The sequence below is a fragment of the Hippoglossus hippoglossus genome, chromosome 3 (assembly GCF_009819705.1).
Source record: "Hippoglossus hippoglossus isolate fHipHip1 chromosome 3, fHipHip1.pri, whole genome shotgun sequence".
Taxonomy (NCBI): domain Eukaryota; kingdom Metazoa; phylum Chordata; class Actinopteri; order Pleuronectiformes; family Pleuronectidae; genus Hippoglossus; species Hippoglossus hippoglossus.
Window position 1 is genome coordinate 908,878 of NC_047153.1, and position 22,295 is coordinate 931,172.

The window sequence follows — 22,295 nt, forward strand, 5'->3', positions numbered from 1 at the left end:
TCAGAGGCACAAAGTCCAACTGCAGGTGGTGATTCGAGGTTTTCTTGTGCTTGAAAACAAATGACACAACAAAGAGGTTCAAGACTATTTGTGTGTCAGTCAATGACTTGGACACAGCGGAGGTTTCAAATCTTTATTAACATACTGAATAAGTTTCTTTTTGTAGCCTACAAATAAATAGTTGAATGTTTCATCCTTTCAATCTGCGTGGTTGGTAATTTCTTGTGGTGGGAAACAGTCACGGAAAATCGTTCAACAAGTTGTTTCACGTGTCGTGAGCAGAAACAGACGTTACAGTGGGATCGTATTCACTTGCATGCGACCTGGTCAGTGTTACACAAAAACTGAAATGGTTCTTTGTCTTTTCATCGGCCAACATGTCTGCAATGTAAAAGATAAACATGTAAACTGACGACATCGGCCTTTCAAAATAAAAGGTTAGTCTGATGAGGGAGGGAAACCGGCAGCATCCACAGAACGTGTTGAGGTTCATTGAGTCGGTCGAAGTGAAACTGAGATGCAGTCGAGACAGTGTCGTCGTTTTATGAGCTGGGATTTACGTCAACTTTAACAGTAATCTGGGTTCAACAGCTCCGACACCACAAAGCAGAAGTATCTGATTCCTCCGAGCGCTTCCTGGGTTCAACAGCTTTTCAGGAGACAAATAAATAACCAGCGAGGACATCGGATGTTTGACACTCCAGTGACTCTGAACTAAATCTTCACCCACACAGAAACACAATGACCCAGACAGTTGTGAATGAAACAACCGGTTTACAAACTGAACTGGATTCAGATTAACGCTTAAAGATGAAAATATATACTGTGACTTTTTTAATATCATGATAAAAACAAGAGATGAAGAATTTCATAATAATCATCAATAACAACACTTTGATTTATGTAGAAGGAATAAAATATAGAAGAGTTAACTCTTTGAAAATCTAAGACCAAAACTTTCTCGGTGGTATATTACAACATGACTTGGTTTAAAAAAAGACGACACTGCGATGGTTTCCTTTATGAAAATAAGACGAGAGTCTGCTAATGAGAGAAGGAAATACTGTCTCACTCCTGTAGAACTGTCTCTAAAAGAGGGATGAGAGAGAAGACATTTCTCTTCCCCATGCAACCGTCTCTCCCGTCCAGATGCTCGTGGTCGTCAGGAGGCTGCTCGGGCGTCAGTTAGTGCGTCTTCCCACAGTCGCCACTGATCAGTAGGAGCCGTAACGATCCTGAAGGAAAACAGAAAATAATTCATGTTTGCGCGGAGGCTGATGACGTCTGATAATCGTCAAACAGCTTTTGGTCGTTTTCCAGTTAGCTCGTCGTGTTTCCTCGTAACCTGGACTCCGCCGCTTGAGAAGCACACGCCCACTGCTGCTGACTCACCTGGATCGTGTTCATGACCCCGTTGGCGAGGACGGCCATCTTGCCCGCTACAGTCTTCACTCCCTGTTTGAACTGTGCGATGTCGGGGCCCGAGGGGAGCACGCCGTCAAAGCCAGCCGCCCTCCCTGAGGAGGAGGAGGAGGAGGAGGAGGAGGAGTTAGTGGTTGTTTAAGTTAATGTACAGACTCGACCTCATTCTCTGTTTCACTTTTATTTTAGCTGAATTTATATTGTGTAAAAAGGACGGTGTGAAATAAAGGTGGTTGTTAATCCTGGAAAACAGGAGCTGGCGACACCCCTCATGCCAAAGCTCCGCCCCCAAAACACAGGAACGGGCTCTGACTGACGACTTTTCCGTGACGTGCTCGCTAACTTCTTAGTTTCGTGTCCGCTTGGTCTCTCCGGCTGAAGACTCGGGTGCAGTCAGAGCACGGACAGCAGGTCAGTTATTGACAGTCAGTCAATCATTTCTCCCGATTGGTCGTGTTTGCCACAGACACGGGCTTCACGCCTTCAAACCATTTCATTTAATTAGTTTCTATCAGGACGTGAAGAGGTTTGCAACTAATACGATGAAAAGTGTTTCAGAAACCCTGCATTGAATTCGTAGAGACCGAAGATGAGAAAAAAAAGAAAAATCACGAACCCTACAGTGAACGTCTCATGCTAACGACGACGTGTTCTTCAAAACCCTGATAAACCTGCTTGCTGCTATTTGCTTTTCACATCTTATCACTTTTCCTTCTGCTTCTTTATCTTGCAGATGAGCAGGTCTTACCTTTATGGTCGCTGTCTTCTCCAAACAGGTCGGCTGAACTGATGGAGGTGCTGCCGGACATGCTCTCCAGTCTCGTCTTAGCATCGTACTGAGAAGAGCGGAGATTTAAAGGTTCAATAACAGCGCTCTGTTCCACACAGAAAATCTCTGCAGGATTTATTGATTGAAAACCAAAGTTGCTTTTGAATTTGAGCCCGAGGTGCTTTTAGTTTTAGTTTGAAACTGAAGTGCAGATGAGGTTTCTCACCTCGGCGCAGCTCTCCCGACCAAAGAACATGTCGGACGAGATGGCCTTTGCATTGGCGAACTTCTGCCTGGCCTCACTCGACTCTGACACCGGAGCCGACACCTCAGCTTTTCTCCTGCTGGGAAGTCTGGAATAAACACGAGACCACACATCAGACCTGCACCAACAATTTTACAGTTTTGAAATATAAACAAAATACTGAACACGAACATCGACGTGAATACCTCTCTCCAATTGGCTGAATACTAGAGATGGTGACCTCCTCTTTGGGGTCCTCCTTCTCCAGAGCCCAGGACGTGGTGAAGGAGGAGCCTCCTCCCTCAGTGTCCCACCGCGATCCGAAGCTATCACCCACTGTGAACGGGTTGTCCTTATACCTGAAACATCAACCACAGTAGATCTAGTTCTTTACTTTCACTCGTCTTATCTGACTTGACTTCTCGGTGTGTTGTGTACTTTGGCGGTCCAGAGGTGAAGCCCGGCTCATCAAACATGTCCAGTTTGGAGCGAGAGGAGGATTTGGCTCCAACGGGAGTTTCCTGCTCGATCACCTGCATCTCTGACATCACGGAGTGAGACACGGCACTGAAACAGGAACATGTGCACATTTAGAGACACTCTGTTTCAGGAGTCAGCACAGTGAGATACGCTGTGTTATGAGACTCTTGATAATCTGCAGAGAAACTTTAGTGGCTCTACACGACTAAAGACATGAACTCAGGAGAATGTCTGCACCACGGGGCCAAGGCTTTCTCCAGAGTTTGTCTTTCACACATGTAGAACACAAGTGGAGATGACTGGTCCACACGTTCAGAGCGTTCAGGTGAGGGAGGGACGTACGATGCAGGACGGAACGTATAAATTCCAGAGACTGTCCACAGCAACTGACTTGGACATTTTCATTCTCATATACAGCCTCTCTGGATAACTCCAGGAGATTATCCCAAGTTCAGTGCAGGTCTCAAAGTAAGTTTATGAATTCTTCAGATGTGAACAGCACACTGATCTCAGTATGACAACAACCTGAAGGTGCTGCGATGTTACCTCCTGTTTCCGAAGCCCATGCCCAGTCTCTCGGCCTGCTCTCTCTTCTTGCCCTCCATGTTCTGAAGCTTCTTTTCCTCCATCTTCCTGTCGATCTCCAGTTCTTTGTAAGCCAAGCGCATGGAGGCCACACTGCCACAGGTGAGACGTATGTGAAGAGGTTTTAAAACACATAGAATGGAAATAAGCAACAGCAGCATAAAACCCGACCGTCACTAAACTTAATTAGTTCAGATAAACTAATCTTACATGGATTCCTCGGCTTGTTTCTTTGCCTCAGCAGCCTGCTCCTCTCGGAGCTTCTCGGCTACTTGTGCCTGTTTCTCCACCTCAGAGAAACTCTTGCTGCTCACCTTCTGGGCTCCCAGACCCTTCTTGGCCCCCAGCTGCATCAGAGTGAGAAGATGTGGTGCACATTAGACACAGTTAGAGATCCAGATCTTCACAAATCAAGAGTGGGTTTGACTGTTTGTATGTGCACCGTTTGTTTTCTCATTTATCTGCTAAAGGAGCAAAGTTTCACATTAAACCTTAGTCCCTGCAACTTGTGATGTAGAAACTAAGACGAAAAGGTCACAAACAGGGATTCTAAAATTATAAACAAGTCAAATTGAGGACTTATTAAAACCTTTTTAAAACAATGACATTCAATTTAAGACCAATCTTGCGATGGGAATAAGCACCTGTTGGACTCGACCCCCATCGTACCAAGTTTGAACCACTTTCATCACACACAGCACAGTTTGCATCATAAGCACTTCCAGGCTTCAACCACCACGAGGACTCGTCATTCTCAAGCCACTCACTGTTAGACGTGCATTCCTATGTTTTTATGAACGAGACCGAGCTCGCAGGCCGACGAGAGGCTTCGGCTTCACTGATAAACATAACCAGCAGAACCAGAACCAGAACCAAACCAACAGTGAAGCTCAGAGCGATAAGTCTTATTCTTCGGACCGGAGAAAAGTGACATGCAAAGCAAAGTTAACATCAATCAAATCTATTCTAATCTATTTCTAATTTAAGACAGTGTTATCGGTAAAATTGAATGTAAGACGTTTTAAGACTTTAAGGACGCTCTGACAAATAATGTTAGGACACAGCTGGTCTGCAGCATATACATTTTCAAAATGAACAAAATGTCTGTATTCCAGAAAATCGAAATTCCCCCCCAAAAAACTAACGAACAAAACCAAACCTTTATTTATGTTATTTACCAAGTTTATGTGCAATCGTCTAATTTCATCTCAGTCTTACACCTGTCATATAAATCCCTTCTAATACAGAGCGTCGACTCCACATGTCAACATCAGCCTCTCCACCTGCATCATCACATCCGACTGGACGTGAACACTTACAACCGCATCAATATTCAAAGCAGAAGATTTTTAAATGTCTTAAAATATGTCCAACTTCAAGCTGTGTGATGAAGTAACATTATTTTAGTGAATATTTCCGTTGGCTTCGTGGTTTCTCTCCTGTTCCATCAGCGATCAGGATATGAGGGTGTGGTTGGGTGAAAATAGGACTCACCCCTTTTTTGGCAGCCATGGGCTTCTTCTTTCCAATGATGGACGTTTTCACATCTGTAACACAAGAAGACATTTGTAAAAACTGCAACATATTTTACTTCCACAAAAAAATGGTAGAAGCTCCCACAGAGTGTGTTTTTATTGTGCGACACACAGACTGTAAATAAAGATGGACGACATGACAGATGCCCAAATGTGAAGCCAAAGCCTCTTGAGCCCCCCCTGGTGGCTGGCTGCAGTATAGGTCATAAACCACAACTTCTCCATGTTAACAAATGGGACATGAACAAAAAAAATGTATCAAAGCAGACATAACATAAATACATTTTACTCCAAAAGACGTCATTGGTGCAAGATGGCCGTGTTCATATATTTGATATTTTTTCACATTTGAAGGAAGCGGAGACGTGTCGTCCATCTTTATTTACAGTCCACGATGCGACCCATCAAACCACCACAGAAACACAAAGCTCGACGCTCGGCCATTAAGGTTCTTTGACCTCAGCTTCACAAAACCTCAGATACGTAACTTCTTTGACTTGTTTCACTTGTTTTGCATGAGAGAGAGATGAAAGCTTCCCGCTCACATAGCACTGATGTTACTCAGCTCCCAGAAGAACATGTCAGGCAGAAACATAATGACAATAATAAATATTTGAGAGAAGGGTAGGAATTAAAATAGATGCATTAGAGGACGACATTTTTCAGTGACACCACAACAGTGTTATTACTTCTTTTTGTCCACTTGTCAGAGACGTGTTATCCCGAGGTGCTTCTGATCACACTGAGGAGCGGCAGGTATGTGACAGCTCCACAATGACTGCTTTACTTTTACATAACCTCGGTTAACAAGGCTTTGTCCCATCCAGCGAAACTTGTTAAACAGCAGCTGCTAACAAAAGACCTAATATCACAAGTTCAGCTATTTCCACTGCGTCATGAGCAGAGAGGAGAGCGGCTGTTATGATGTAAGTCAAGCAACACAACCATGCGTCTGCAGGAACCAGCGCAAACAGCTACAACTGACGGCGAATCACCTTCAAGTGTTCGTCCTTCCTGTGGCGACAAGCGCATGGAGTCGTCTACAAGACGAGACAAACCAGTCGCCACGATCATGATCCAGACACACAAGGGGCTGATTTTACACAATAATAAAAACACGCAGCTTGGACTTTAGTCACTGACGCTGTCGATGACATAATAAGGATTTTGTTTAGATAAAACTGTGAAGATTAGGCAAACAGTTGCCCTGAAAGAAAAATAATCAGCAACTATTAACTATACTATTTATTCATATTTCTATGACTTTTAAAAAGAAAAACATTAAACGTGTCTAACTTACTCATTGGCTGCTCTTGTCTGGTTTAAAGCAAGTTCAGGGTCAGTTCTGAACATCACATTAAGCTCCGTGAAATGTGACATTTACAAGACATCTATTCATTGGTTTTAAAGCTCTGATTTGATTCCTGTGAATTCTCTCAGCTTAATTTCTTGTTCGTGATGCACGTTGTACTGCATCTTTGTTTTCAAATGTTGCATCAATAAAGTTCTACTATGATTAATAATTGAGACTAAAGAAAATAAGGAAACCAACTTGTCAGACCTTTTCATAACTGGTTGGATATAATAGGTGAGGTTCATTACATGTTCAAAAGCGTGAGACTGAGAAACCTTCCCAGTTCTTTCAGTGTAGACAGACATGACAATCTCTTAAACTTTAATAGCTTGTGTGCATGTGACAAGTTGTCAATCGTGAAGGTGTGAGCAGGTATTTGCTTGCAGATAATAACCCTGTGCGTGACATTTGGAGACTGCTCTGTGGAGAACTAGATTTAGTACCTCAGCCGTAGAGAGATTACTATGTTGAAACAAGAGAATAATGTTTGTGCACAGCAACAACTACTAATCCACAGGACTGTGAGTTATGACCAAAGGCTCATTTGACAGATATGTTGCTTTCCTGTCTACATCTGTGTTGTGAGGAAGAAACACAAAGTGTCGTCCAAACGACGAAAAACATTTCTGTAAATAGTGGGATGTGCGGCATTTATATATTTATATTACATTTATTTAATTGTCCTGACCTTAGATTTATTTATTGTCTACAGATACAAAGCCGCAGAGTGAGAGTGAGGTGAGTTAAACCCACTGAAAGATCGTGCACGTCAGACATGAGGGGACATTTTAGATGACAGCGCTGACGTTACGACAGAGCAGGACGATGTCTTTATTCCAAGAGACTGAATCAAACAGACTCACCAATGGAGGCTTTGGGTGACGTGCTCAGACCATCGATGCTGGGTCCTTCCTCCAGCTCTGCAAAAAGATAATAACGGATTAAAAAGACCGAACCTTTGAAGTGATTCCACTTTGTTGGATTGTCTAAACTGAGTCATCTCTGGCTGATGCCGTTTTATGTTTACAGCAAAATCTCTCCAGTTCAAACTCTGAACTGAGGATGCCAACTCAATTCCCTGCACCCAATGATTTACACTACATCCATACGATTTCATTAAATCTGAGGACTGAAAGGGATGGAGTACAAATCAAAGTAGTAGAACCTGAACCTCATATTTCTAATGATGCATCTAGTAGAATCCTCTCATTCGACTCCCTGAGGGCCCTCAAACTGCAGGCAAGGCCCCGATGACATCACTATGACATGACACAGACCACATCAAACGAACACCTGCAGAGAATTCCTTTGACAATGACTGAACACAGAATGCAAACGGTCTGGTTTACTGACGGGTGCCTTCCTGGAGTTTGGGTGTCGTGTCTGTCAGCTGCGGGGAAAGGTTGGCTCCGTTCTGCTCCGGCTCAGAGGGCGGCGCCATGCTCCAGTCATTAGCAGGCTGAAAATGTAAAAAGATATATTTTCACTTTGAGTGAAGAAGAATTTATCGGAACCACATCCTTTTTGTCATTTGTAGATATATCATATTATTTCAGATAAGTGAAGAGAAACCAAAGGAATGTTAAAACAGGCACGTCACACACCACCTCATTTTAGGTTATTTTGATCAACATATTTCATTATTTACAGTTCAGCCCTAACTTGTCCAACCTCAGCTTCATGTATATTTATGCTCTATTCATGTTAATTGTTTTTTTTAAGACTAATTTAGATCCAATTCAAACTCACAGTCATATTTGTCATTCGATAAACTGTAAAATGTCCAGCTCGGTTCATATCTTGGTCTACTAATCAAATCAATGAGATCCTTATTTAAATATCAGTTTGTGTTGTGCATTCACATTAAAAGAATTTTGGTTATTGCATCATTAGTGAAATAACTCAAAAATATCTGTGTATGATCTGCCTCAAAAGATGAACTGGCATTCAGACTCTAGTAGAAATAATCTTCCTGTATTGGAAATGGCATGTTAGCAGACATGTGGTGAATGTTTTCTATCACTGACGTGTTAGTGGACGACGGCAGCGACTTTATCAGAAACAAACAAACCTGCGTATGCTCGGCAAAGAAATCGGTCTCTTTCTTCTCGGGAGCTGCTGGGGTTCCTCCTGCAGAAGAGTCGATCCAGAGCTGCAGAGCATAGAGAGGTGTGTGTGTTATATTACACACTTACACACTTGCAGATGAAGATGAACTAGTATGGGTTCATGGAGCGGCTCATTCTGCGCATTCGCTAATGCATTAAAAAAATAAACGTGTTAATTCCACAAATGAATCATCCCACGTTAACGCGTTAATTTTGACAGCCCTACTATATATTTATATTTCATCAAATAACAGTCTGATCCTTTGGTTTTATAATTTAAAAACACATTTAGATGTGCAGCATCTCTCTTTAAAGATACAGGAACTACAGCTTATACTGAACGTTCCAGAGTCAGATACGAGTTCATTAAGCGAGAGTCTGTTTTTAAGGTCAGATTTATAATAGAAAATATACAATAAACAAAAACATGAACAGCTGAGCAGCTTTAACAACAAAGCCAGACATTCAGCAGGTCTGACTTCATCAGTACAGAAACACGGCCTCAGATCTGGAGAAATGTTCAGTCCACCTGCTGACTGGTGCGTATTCAGGATATTTGTACATGGTTACATCTGAATCAGTGTTGGTCTGCGACGATTCATTCCATAAAGAATTTCATTGATACTCACATCTGTGCCATATTTAGACAACGCAGCATTAGCTTGCTGCCGAATCTTCTCCCTGTACATCTGGGCTGCACGGCTATTATACTTGGCATTGGTGTCGTTTGTGGAGCAGCCATGCTGGCGGAAGAAAGACGACTTCAGACCAGAGGAGAAAGGGAGTTTATTAATTAAAGGTAATTACACTACCTTTAAATATGTCATCCTGATGAAAGATACAGGATCTTGTTCTTAATTGATTTTCATTTGGGCCAGATAGCCTCATTAACTCACCGCGTTGGCGTTGCCTCCAACCTGCATACATCTGAGCTGAAACCAGTTCCAGTTGGAGTCTAACTCAGTGGATCTGAGGGGAAAAGAAGAGATGTCAGCTCTCCAGTGCGACGGGCACAAGAACCACACTGGACATCATGTGTAAATGGTTGAGCTGATCTCAACAGTAGAAGATCATAGTGAAAGGCTGAGAGAGGAGAGGTGATAATGTTTAAATTTCATGGTGTTTGACATAGTTGTGTTACAGATGAGACGAGAGAGAGGAGAGAAGAACCAACCCTGGCTACTTTCTACTCAGTGGGGCTGTCAGAGAAGTATGCAGCATGACTATAAGATTACCAGCCATGGTTGTTACTGAACTCACCTGATGAAGCTGAGATGCACGCCCAGGGAGCGGTGGATGCCGGAGCAGTCGATGCACAGGAACACGCCGTAGGGGATACTTGCCCAGCTGGGGTTTTTAGCAGCGCAGTCGAAACATACCTGCGTGAAAACACAACATTTGAATACTGCTGTTACTGGGATAACTTCCGTGTGATCTGTAAGAGCCCAACATCAGAAAAGTAACTGCACCACCACCCTCCCCCTCTAACTTGACCCGTACTTCCTGTTTGAATCACGGACTGTGAGAAATTACTAAACACCATTACAGTACAAATATAACCTGCGTCTTTAATGAACACTGAGGACATTAATGATAACTCTTGTTCTGCAAATCAATGCAGCAATTACCTTTAATCAAATCAATTTGTTTATTAATATCAAGATGCACCGTATCCAATTACAACCTCATGTAGGAAATTCTGTCCAAACCTCCGCTCCTGAGTTGTGTTGAATAATGATGTCACAGCGAAGTGAACCCTTGACCTGCCCTGGACAAACGCTTCTTCAATCTACACTGCACAGCTTAGCTGTTTGGTTAGAAATGACAATAAAGTTCTTGAATTGAATTGATTTCATCCAATCAGACCAGTGTGTTAAATTTTGTCATAATCAGCATGTGAAGGATCCAGTTGTGGCCAAACACGAGGCACCTGATCTTGACCTTTGACCTCCCCACTCCACCCTCCAGTTAGGAAACCACTACAGTATATCCTACACAGGGCACTTCTTTAAAATGAGAACAGTAAAACCTCCATGGAAATATTATTGGTACTTTAAATGACCAAGCTCACCATAGAGTATAGCAGACAATTCAGCCATATATAGTTATTTCACTAAGATAGTTATAAAGTAAGTTCATCTCTCTTCTGAACCTTGTACGAGACCAAGTGTCTTTTCCCAGGCTCTGATCTTACTGAGTATTTTAATAATTAAAAATGTATTTATTTGTTTACATCCATACAATTTGTATTCTTCTATTTGTGCCCTAATGTTGTGTGATTCACTTGTGTCTCTTACTATTGGCCTTCAATTGTTCATTTATAACTATGTTTAGAAAGGTTCTACATAAAGTGATATTATCATTACTTTTATTGGCACGTGGCAATTTCCTTGCACTCGGTTACAAATGACACAGAGAGAACAGGAGCCAAAGATATGTGCAGGAGAACAGTGATGCACAAATCATCCACAGGCCAGAGACACCAACAAGCAGAGGAAGCACAATCAATGGACATTTCAAAATAACAGGACGAGAAATCAATTAACCTCAACTCTGAAACACGAGTGAAAGGCTTCAGACTTCAACTAGGAGCTGAAACAATTAGTTACCTCATCTAGAATCAAACCCTTTCGTAAGTATTTCATTATATTAACGAGTGGTTGAGCGTAAGAGCCAAATATTGTCTGATTGCAGTGAAAGTGAAAACCACAGTAAAGTGATTGTCGCTGTGAGACAGGAGACATTCCAGAAGGAATCGGGACGCGAACCCGCGGCTCCATGGAGGAACCCACAGGTGAGAAGCAGCCTGGTGAACATGGCTGACTCCACTAACAGGCGCGAGCCCAGGTGTCAGACAGCCGCTTCACGCGTGGCGGCCACACGAGCTTTGTAAACCTGGACGTGAGGCGGCTCGTGACGTGGTGACCGACCCCGCGCGAGCTCGTCCGGCGGAGACGTGGCCTTCGTGCTGCTTTACCGGCAGCTAGCCGCCGCTAGCCGCCGCTAGCCGGGCCTAGCTAGGGAGCAGTTAGCCTGCCGAGCTCACCGCTTCGCACCGGACACACCGGCCGACCGACCCGCCGGTGGCCACGCGCGGACGCAGCGAAGGCGCCGGTTACCTTGTTGGTGGGAACAGATCTCAGCCTCTTGAAGATGGTGAGGATCTCTGTCTTATTTGGTTCCGTCGCCATCTTGCCACTCTGACAATTTCCATCGGCTGACGTCACTACGGGTCCTCGCCTGAGCCACATCCTGACGCAAGTCGAACGTCGCGAACGACCTTCGCTCTCGAACCTTGAATTCTGAATTTAAACGTGAACGATTTAAACAGTTTGGTCTATTTATTTATTTTAACATTAAACCTGCCCCAGCTCAACCAATCAGCATCAACCTAATTTAACTAACTTTATTTATTTATGGAGAACTTTTCCAAATCTGAGTTTCAAAGAAAGGTAGGTAATAAAACCAGGAGCACGGCAAAAATTAAGGAATCACAAATATTAAAAGACTATATTCAATTTTAAGAACTCTAAAAGACATTCAATTATTTTAAATGGATTAAAAAAAAAATTTGATAAAATTAAAAGGTTAAATCAGGAAAGGCTCTCATAAAAGTATGTATGTTTTCTATCTGTCTGTCTGTCTATCTGTCTGTCTGTCTGTCTGTCTGTCTGTCTGTCTATCTATCCATCCATCCATCCATCCATCTATCAGTGTAATAATAGTTACAGTCGGGCCTCGCTCAGATCTGGTTATTCCTGTTTGGTGGAAACAGAGAGAAACACCTCTGGTCTCAAACTGTGACGGAGTGCCACTGAAGGAGCGTCTGTACGATCAGACCCGTGTGAGACATGATGGAGGCAGGAGCACTCGTCCTGCTGCTGTTGGCTTTACTGGGGTCTGTGTCCACTCTCACCTTCTATGGAGACAGTTTGACCTTCATGTCTCCAAAGAAGAACAAGGACGGGACTTTTACGGTACAGTCTCTTATAATCAACTCACGCTGTTTGAGCAATGTGAGCGATTTTTTAGAATCAGTGGAACATGACTGTAATTAAAGATGAGTCAGTGTAAATGCAAACAGTGACATGACTCAGATTAAAAAGTTCTGATGATTTAATAATCGCTGGTTTCTTTATAGGGTTAGGTTTTTATACGTATCAAATTAACTGCAGCCAACAATGAGTTTTCTGTATTTTTTCCTGCGTACTCCTGCTTCGTTGTTCTTGTTTTGTTTTCCCAGCATGCTCTCTGCTAAAGCTGTACATGTTTCTGGTCGTGTTCAGTGTTGTGAAACAATGTGTTTTGCACCATGAGAGAAGTTATGTGTCAGATACGACAGTAAAATCCTTCCATGTCTCACAGGATCACTCATCACCAGGAGATAAATATAATCACCTCGGAGCTTTTAATTTGAAATTTCAGCCCTAACTCACTTGATAGATCAGATTTCTGTAAGAACCTGCAGACTCATCATGTTATCACTTCAGATGACAGAACATAAAGTTCAAGCAGATTATTAATTCTGGTTCACCAGTCGATGGCCAAATTTCACGCTCATATACAAAAGTGGACATGAGCGAACATGAGTCTGATGTGAGCAACATGCAGTAGATGAAGAAACGTCCTCAGCTTACGAAACCAAAGATAGTTACTGACTCCAACAAAACTTTCTGGGACTTTTAGAAGCAGCGCAGAGGAATTTGGTTTTTTCATTTTTGAAAAAACCAGCCCGACTACATTGACTCACTCGGCTCTTCCTGTTTTTGTTTCTACTGTATTTAATGTACGAGGAAACTCAAAACTCTTTTATCGACGCTGTTCTTCCTCAAACGCTGCAGGTGACCTTCAGTCACAGACAGAACGGCCGGAGCAGCTGCCAGAATCAGTCGTCCTTCAATTGTGATGGAGACGTCTGCACCAGCTTTAATAAGTCAAGTGTCCTGCAGACGGACCAGGATGCAACGGGCCAGGGCCGGTGGTGCCAGACTGAAGGACACGCGACGGCGACCATCTCGACCAATCAAACCTCCTTCTCTCTGAGGTCAGTCAAGGTCGCAGCACAACAGGCCTGAAGGGGAATGTCCCTAATGTGGGACTGATACAGGATTATCTTATCCACATGTGGTTAATCTGAGCCATTAAAAGGGGATCAAAATGTTATCTTAAATAAGGTCAAAGACACATTTGTGCTAAGATATATATATATATCTAAGAATACAAATTTAAATATTTTCTTTCCTATTAATTTCAGATTCACTATCTTTGTTATTTCTTGTAGAGCTGAACTGAAGATTAATGTGGCTTGTGTTATAAAGTAACTCATATATGTACGAATGTTCGCTCAGAGGAAACCATTCATTTATATATGTACAAAATATTTGACTGGTTTTAGAAATTCCCTCAATTTTGTGCACAGTGAAAATCAAGTGATTAGTGTTTGACCACATTTCATTTTAATACAAAAGGTCAATAATAATAATAATACTATTCATAATAATAGGCCAATGTGTTTGAATTTGAAGTGGTTCAAACTAAAATTGATTTTAATCCTTTGACTCTGACAAGAAGAGTTTAGCAAGAAAAAAAACAAATAAAACATAAAAACCCGAACCCCGGTCTGAGTGAACTGTGCTCACGTGTTTGTGCATCTATGAGTGACACCACCTCCCACCCCCGCTCGTTCAGGGGCTCCGGCTGCTGCTGGGAGTCCAACGTCAACGGACAAACAAAGTGGACGAGTCTGGCAGAGTTGGACCTGGGAACTCGCTCCGACTCACATGCCATCAACAGCTGTCCTGTGACCACAACAGTGTCCCTTATAAGGTACCAGCTTTTCTTCTCATGCTGGGGTTCAAGTGTGACGGTTGTATAACAGAGAGCAACACGTGATGTACACTCTGTCTTTTTTACTTTATTTTTATCATCTCAGACATTTTTTGTTTTGTTTTAATGGTCGTTTTATTTTCTTCATTGATCCGAATGTCCCTTAAATATGTGGCACAGAACTTTAACAGAAAATTACAGCTTACAATAGTTTTTTCTTTTCATTCCATTATTACATTACATTTAGCTGACGCTTTTATCCAAAGCGACTTACAATAAGTGCATCAACCATGAGGGTACAAACCCAGAACAACAAGAATCCAGTTTTCAATTTTGAGTATCAGTATTCATTCATTTATTTTTTTAATGTTTAATGGTCAGAACAGTGCAGGAAATATCTAAAACATCTGTAATTATTCTTCTGTAAATCCCATGAGGTACCAAAGGAACCCAAACAAACAAAAAAGCTTAAACAAGATGTCAAGGGATATAATTTCTACAAGATTCCATTAATTACAATGTGTGTTAAGTAAAATAAAACTCACTTATGTTGGTTTTCTATTGGTTTTAACATCATAATTATGTGTATAAATATTTTCTCTATTCTTAGTCGGATGAGTATTTTTGTCTTGTTTGATTTATTTAACTTTTTTATTGTTTGGTTAAATTTTTGGTCAAAGCAAATGATGTCACGATTGAAAATGAAAATAAGATTAATGGTCAGTGTTGTGTTTCCACTCAGGGTTCCTCAGAACTGTTTTTCGAGGATTCGTCTTCTGGCTCATGATCCAGATGGAGACGACGTGAGATGCAGCTTCAGCTCAGGGGTCCCGGTTCCCTCCAACTTTACTCTGGACAAGGTGAACCATCATTTATTAAACAAGTGATAAATACACGGCAGAGCTACAGGGGTTTTGATTTTCTTATTATTCATCTTTTATTTTTATTCGAATGTATGAACATTTTACTATTACAGTTTATATTAATCACTTATAAATTTATTTGGTCTTTCCAGGAATGAAAAAAGAGCAGGAAGAAGAAACGTCTTGTATTAACATGCTACTTCATATAAATGAACATAAATACAGATGTTCATCCCTTTTTTCTCAAAATCACATGACACGGCCTCAAGAAGTAATTTAATATCTGATGAATCACCTGAAGAAATAATGTCTTCTTTTAAATCTTAAAGCTAAAAGGTTTTGATTAGATCTTCTTTACTGAATGTATTTACAGTATTTATTTTCACTGACACGTTAAAGGACGACCGTGTTTTCAAATCAATAACAATGTTCAGAAAATTATTTAATTCCTTTTCTGCGAAGATCAATGTCCAAAGAGACCAAAACCTTTTGAAAATGAACCATGGAACTGTTGGTGTGTTTCCAGGATGCGTGCACACTGACACGAGCAGGTGACGTCTCCGTCGGCGTCCAAGTGTTTGAGTTGATGCTGGAGGACTTCCCTTCTAAAAACATCACTGTGTCGTACGCAGACGGATCGTCAGAGTTTCACAGCGTCTCCGCCGTAAAGTCGTCACCTCTCTGCAGAGTAAAGCTGCAGTTCACAGTGGAGGGTGAGTGGTCCTTTAAATTTACTGATTGAAGAAAAACAGGTTTGTTTAACCTGAAAACCATAAAACAGCTTTTCTGTCAAATAGACGTTACAATATTAAGCCTGAGTCACAGTATTACAAGATGTTTGTAAACCAGAATAATTAAGAATAAGTAAGTAAAAGTAGAAGATAATAGAGTTGAAATTTAAATAGAATTGTCACAATTATATGACAATTTGTTGATCATCAAAAGAAAATTCACCTCCGTTTCACCTTGTTTCTCATTATGCTATTCTATATATTATATCATTGCATTATATTCTTTCTCATTATATTATGATATATTATTTTATTATATTCTTTCTCATTATATTGAGGCTTTGTGAACATGATATTTTATCCTCTCATAATTTCTACTGGAAAAACAGATTTCACTGAATATTGGCTTCACTGACTTTTTCTCATATTTAGTTTTAAATAATATTTAAAGGACTCGGGTGGTTTACTTTGCCACAAGCTAAATAATACTGCTTGATTAAATGTAAAAGTTTTTTCTTTTACTACTGAAAGATGTATTTAAAAAATTAATCTTAAAACTTATTATAATAACTTATTTAAACTTCTTAAAATATTTTAGGACCTTTATCTTTCTTATTGTTACCTGGTGACTTTACATAAATGTCTTTACAATAATAACTCACCTGTAAAGGCGTAAATTTCCCTGTGAATTGTGATGGAGTAGAAGTAAAATAACATTTAACAAATAACATTAAGTAAAGTGCAAGTACATAAACACTTTTTTTCAAGTAGGCTGCTAATTTATTTACTTTCAGTTGATTGCTTCCAATTTATTTTTCAGTCACTGTAAAATCAAATATTGTCACAGTTTGTCTTCTGTACTATTCTCAAAGCAGAAGTACAAAAGTTCGTAAACGTACAAACTGAAGATCTGAGTTTAGCTTTAACCTGAACCACATAATGCAAATAAAGATGCTGATCGCCTTCTTGTGGCTTTAGGTCATAAACCCCTCCTCCTCCATGTTAGCAGATGGGACATGGACAAACTAAAAAAATCTAAGTTAAATAAATGTTTGTCAAAGATGGTTTCTGTCATTTTATGTATTTCTTATCACAATGATGTTTGTTCGAGTGGCGGAACCTTAATACCACAGCTCCACCAGAGCAAGATGACAGCACCAAAAGAGGATGAGACGTGTTCTGGGGCGGCTGTGGCTGAGGGGTCGGTGGCTTGAATCTCAGCCCATGCCGAAGTGTCCATGGGCAAGATGCTGAACCCAGAATGTCCCCTCATAGATGTTAAATGCACTGATTGGAAGTCGCTTCGGCTAAAAGCGTCGGCTAAATGACATGTAATGTAATGTGTCCTCCATCTTTATTTACACTCTATGAGCTGGACTGTTCCACTGGATGCCTTTTAAATCAAAGGAGTAATTCAACATGGCTGCCTCATGATAGACTTCCTGGGCTTCATCGATGACAACAAATGTAAAAGGAAAGAAGAGGATGTGCTGTTCACAGCCTCTGGTGTTTGTGTTTCAGTCCTTCCTCCAGTGCCAAGGTGTGAAGTTGGTCATGTGCAGCCCATGTTCTTGTCTAAGACTCCGTCCCATGGGGATGTTCTTCATGCCACCGTGGGTCAGCCGTTCCAGCTCTACGCCCAAGCACAGGCTTCCCACAGCAGGTATGTACTTCACACATGTGTTAACCAATCATACGTGTCAAATAAAGATCAAGTTTCTCCTGCTCTGTCCCCATTTGTCCTGCAGCATCCATGAGTTCCAGGTCAGCGGCCCTCAGAACATGAGCAAAACGTTCAAGAATGACACACATGGAAAAGCCGAGGTCACCGTGCAGTGGACGCCACAGCGCAGCGATCTGTACAGATTTGTCCCGTTCTGCTTCACCGCAGAGACCAAAGAAACGTCAGTGTTTCCACGTGAATGTAATTCTCTATAATTCTCTGTTTATTGTTTTGTGAATCTGAATCATCTTTTCTTTCTTATGTCCTTCAGCCAGTCAGAGATGAGGTGTGTTGTTGTCATGGTGACCCAATCATCTATCACTCAAGGTTTGTTCATCTCCAGTTTGAATAATAATTTAAAAAACCGTAATGACTGTATATGAAACAATCTATGACTGGAAGCAATGAATGAATTCAAACATTATAAGCTTTTACACAATCAAATCCTCTTAACAAAAACTTCACATCTGAGCTTTATTAAGCTTTTCCATAATATATCTGGCTGCAGTATATGTCATAAACCCCTCCTCCTCCATGTTAGCAGATGGGACATGGACCAAACAAAAAAAAATCAAAGTAGACGTTTAATAAATGTTCATCAGAGACATACATTTCAGGTCGTTCTTATCTCACTGATGTTTGTTCAATTGTTTCTGATCAGTTTGGTTTTAATTCGTTATTTGATGATATAAAAACAAGCAGAGATGTCATGATTGACAGCTGAGACTGACTCAGGATTGGTTGAATCTGTTTATCGTGCGGAAACTCGATACCACAGCTCCAATCCAAGATCACACAGACACTTACTACAAATGATGTCAAAAGCACAAGAAGGCAGGGTTTACTGAATATCTGAGAGATTTTGGCGTCATGTTTGTACAGTGGCAGGAAGTGGATGGGAGGCTGCACAACATGCAGTTTGAGATAAATACGAACTTTCAGCTATAATTATTTTAATTCTGCTCTCGTTGAGTCCCAAAACACAAATATAGATCAGGAAATGAGCATAACAGCTCCCCTGTGATGTTCTGAACCAATATTTCACTTCTTGATAAGGAGTTAATGTGGATTCTGATTTAAAGGCAAGGCCACAGTTCAGTGCTCACCCAACAAGATGACGGTGACCCTGTACGCTGCCTCCATGCCTGGCATCGACGAGAAATTCCTGCAGCTGAGCGACCCTTCGTGCTCCCTCACCTCCAACGGATCGCAGATCACTGGCACCATGTCGTTCTCCGCCTGTGGCACAAAAATTGAGGTGTGGAGGGACATTTACTTTTTCTGTAAAAATCCACATGATCGAATCTGTGTTTTTAAGAGAAGAATTAAGCAAAATGCAGAGAAAGAATCTGTTTGTTCTGCTCTCAGCTGTTCATGGCCTTTCTACCACGTCTGTTTGTCGTAAATCAAGGATTCCGGGGACTACATCAGCTTCAAGAATGAGATCAACTCCTTCGAGCTGCCCAACGAGATCATAACCCGCAGGAAGAAGGTTAAGATTGGCTTCTCCTGCCAGTTTCCCAAAACCATCAGCATCACCAGTTACTACAACCTCTACAAGTCCGATTACATTTTCACAGAGTCCAGCTTTGGCAGCTTTGGCTACACCTTTGAGATATTCCCCGATAGCAACTTCACAAATAAGGTGGAGGCCAAGGCCTATCCAGTGGAGGTCAAGCTGTTGGACATGATCTACATGGGCATTCAAGCTCAGTCGGAACTTCCAGATGTGAAAATATTTGTTGAATCCTGCAAAGCCACTCCTGATGACAACCCTGAGAACCCCCTCTTCTATGACCTCATCAAGAACGGGTGAGTGGTAATGCCAAAATCCTTTTATTAGTACACATGGAAGATATTAACAATTGTTCTTATGCAGTGTCTTGATTGTGTGTCCTTTGTTTTTAACAGGTGTCTGAAAGATGAGACAATTAAAGTCTTCTCATCTACTGGGCCTACGTTCAAATTTGGCGTTCAGGCCTTCAAATTTACAGGAAACTTTGACCAGGTAACTCAGGATGAAGCTGAAACCTGAAATATTAGATAAGGCAGTTTTCCAATGAAATGGCTCAATAAAGGTTTATTAAATGTTAACTCAACGTACAACACAAACAACTTCTTAATTTCATTCCCATTTATGAATCATTTGATTACTTCAGGAACTCTAAACACTCTCTCCTGCCACCTTACAGGTGTACATCACCTGCTCCGTCATCATGTGTGAGGCAGACAGTCCCTTTTCCAGATGTGCCCAGGGCTGTCTGTCGAGTGCAACCCGCAGACGCAGGCGAGAGGTGAGCAAGGAGACTGCTGGCCACAACATTACCCAGGGTCCTTGGCAGTTTATCGGGCTGACTGTTCCCAAAGAGGCAATGGCAGATAACACTGTGATCATAAAGAGTGGAGAGCCCCCTGCAGGTTAATATGAACCTAACTACTCTACCCTATCTACCTACCTTCTTACCGACTCTACTCTACTCTACTTTACGGACCGACCGACCTACCGACCTACCTACCTACCTACCTACCTACCTACCTACCAACCTACCTACCAACCTACCGACCGACCGACCGACCGACCGACCTACCTACCTACCTACCTACCTACCGACCGACCGACCGACCGACCGACCGACCTACCGACCGACCGACCTACCTACCGACCGACCGACCGACCGACCTACCTACCTACCGACCGACCGACCGACCTACCTACCGACCGACCGACCTACCTACCGACCGACCGACCGACCGACCGACCGACCAACCTACCTACCGACCGACCGACCTACCTACCTACCGACCTACCGACCGACCTACCTACCGACCGACCTACCTACCGACCTACCTACCTACCTACCGACCGACCGACCGACCTACCTACCTACCTACCTACCTACCTACCTATATATCTACCAACTCTACTCTATCTATCTATCTATCAACCTACCTACCTACCTACCTACCTACCCACCTACATATCTACCTACGTACCTACCCACCTACCGACTGGACTCTACCCTTTCTACCTACCTACCTATCTACCAACTCTACTCTACCCTATCTATCTACCTACTTACCTACCTACCCACATCTACCTACCTACATATCTACCTACCTACCTACCTATCTTCCCATCTGCATCTACCTACCTACCTACCTACCTACCTGCCAACCTATATATCTACTTACCTACCTACCTACCTAGCTACCTACCTACCTACTTACCCACCTACCTACTTCCCCACCTACCCTCCTACTGACTCTAATCTAACCGATCTACCTACTTCCCCACCTACATATTTTCCGTCTGCCTGTAAACTGCTGTATTATTGTCTTTCAGTGACTCCTCCACCTGTTTCTTCAGACACCAAATCAAGCGTAGACGACTGGAAAATCCGGAAGATCCTTAACACCAACGGCAGCAGCATCTTCTTCGGCTTTGATAACTAAAACTAAAATATTAAAGGCATCTAGTGGTGAAGTTGCAGGAAGTGGAGACGTGTCGTCCATCTTTATTCACAGTCTTAAATTACAGGGCACAAGCCATGAAGCATAACTTTAAAAAAGCTGAAGTACATAAGAATCGATGACCGCTTTCTCAGCATGAATTTGTATTTGTAGCTGCACAAATCCTTTAGACTTGTCCAACTGGTTTTCTGTTGTATCTGGTGTTGACGTTTTTTTAAGAATTACTGGTGCGTGAAACGAGTGAGGCGAGGCCCAATAGTCAGTAAGGTAAGACCATATGAAACACAGGTGTATTCAAACAATGAGGGTTCTGGAACATGAAATACACCACAGGCCTGGTTAATCTTGGTAATTACATGGTTTACCTGTGTGAACAAAACATCAACAGATTCAGACTTACTCTACCTGGTCAAAAAACTGGTCAACTATCTGGGCATGATTCTGCAAATCCTGTTTTATTCAATGTGTTGAATGGTTGTGCCACTGAAAGTTAAAATACATTCTCAAATAACAAAAATGTGCACGATTTTGAGCATCATGAAATAAAAATAGTGTCACAGCAGCAAAACTTTTCCAACAGCTAAATACATCAACGTCTGTACTGGTGAAATCATATATTTCTGCAATTTAAATGGGATTTTATTTACGATAAATGTATGATAAAGACATTCGCTGATTGAAGCCTTAATCACATTATAATAAACCTAATTCTGTGTGAGTTTATTCTGTGTTTGTTATCATTTAGTTGGACAAACTGAATTTTCGGACTATGTGGTGAGGTTGTTTTATTTGTCATATGCCTTTCCGGATATAACATGGGATTTCAGACGAGGAGGGGATCGAACCACCAACCCAGTGAGCCCCCACCCCACCGCATGAGCTGATACCAGGAAGGATGGTGACATCGGCCAAAAAGAGATTTTCTTATCACCTTCTTTAAAATTTTGAAGTAGGGCATTTATTTACAATTGATTTCTCAGAGAATAACTCGTGAATCTTGATGAAAAGATCTTGTTTCTGATATTTATGAGTGTGGTTCAGATCCCAATAAAATCTTGATCTGTGGAATTTAAATGTGGTTTCTTGAGGAGGCCCCGGCGGACAGATGAACTCTGCATGATGTTCAAGTTCATTTCTTTCCTAAGTTGAGTACAGTTCCCCTACATTCTCCTACATGTTGTCCA

At 41.7% G+C, this 22,295-nt stretch overlaps 2 protein-coding genes across 3 annotated transcripts; one reads left to right on the forward strand and one right to left on the reverse strand.

Moving 5' to 3' along the window:
- Positions 1 to 119: 119 nt before the first annotated feature.
- On the reverse strand, positions 120 to 11,788 carry arfgap2 (ADP-ribosylation factor GTPase activating protein 2). 2 transcript variants are annotated; one of them, XM_034568845.1, is made up of 17 exons: positions 11,617 to 11,744; positions 9,758 to 9,876; positions 9,394 to 9,466; positions 9,127 to 9,258; positions 8,461 to 8,541; positions 7,743 to 7,848; positions 7,253 to 7,309; positions 6,031 to 6,075; positions 4,995 to 5,047; positions 3,711 to 3,847; positions 3,462 to 3,593; positions 2,874 to 3,002; positions 2,642 to 2,794; positions 2,418 to 2,544; positions 2,171 to 2,258; positions 1,393 to 1,517; positions 120 to 1,235 (listed from the first exon to the last, which is right to left on the reverse strand). In XM_034568845.1, the coding sequence occupies exons 1-17, from the start codon at positions 11,686 to 11,688 to the stop codon at positions 1,215 to 1,217; spliced, it is 1,650 nt and encodes a 549-aa protein (XP_034424736.1). In that variant the 5' UTR covers positions 11,689 to 11,744; the 3' UTR covers positions 120 to 1,214. The 2 variants fall into 2 exon arrangements, with proteins under 2 accessions (XP_034424736.1, XP_034424744.1); XM_034568853.1 differs by lacking the exon at positions 6,031 to 6,075 and having other exon boundaries at positions 11,617 to 11,788.
- A 521-nt stretch (positions 11,789 to 12,309) lies between these two features.
- LOC117751767 lies at positions 12,310 to 21,834 on the forward strand. The gene is made up of 13 exons (XM_034568672.1): positions 12,310 to 12,474; positions 13,339 to 13,541; positions 14,186 to 14,323; positions 15,066 to 15,183; positions 15,713 to 15,899; positions 17,439 to 17,580; positions 17,666 to 17,821; positions 17,912 to 17,967; positions 18,723 to 18,898; positions 19,052 to 19,452; positions 19,552 to 19,648; positions 19,833 to 20,058; positions 20,984 to 21,834. Exons 1-13 carry the CDS (start codon positions 12,349 to 12,351, stop codon positions 21,091 to 21,093), a joined length of 2,136 nt encoding a protein of 711 aa, XP_034424563.1. The 5' UTR covers positions 12,310 to 12,348; the 3' UTR covers positions 21,094 to 21,834.
- Positions 21,835 to 22,295: the final 461 nt, after the last annotated feature.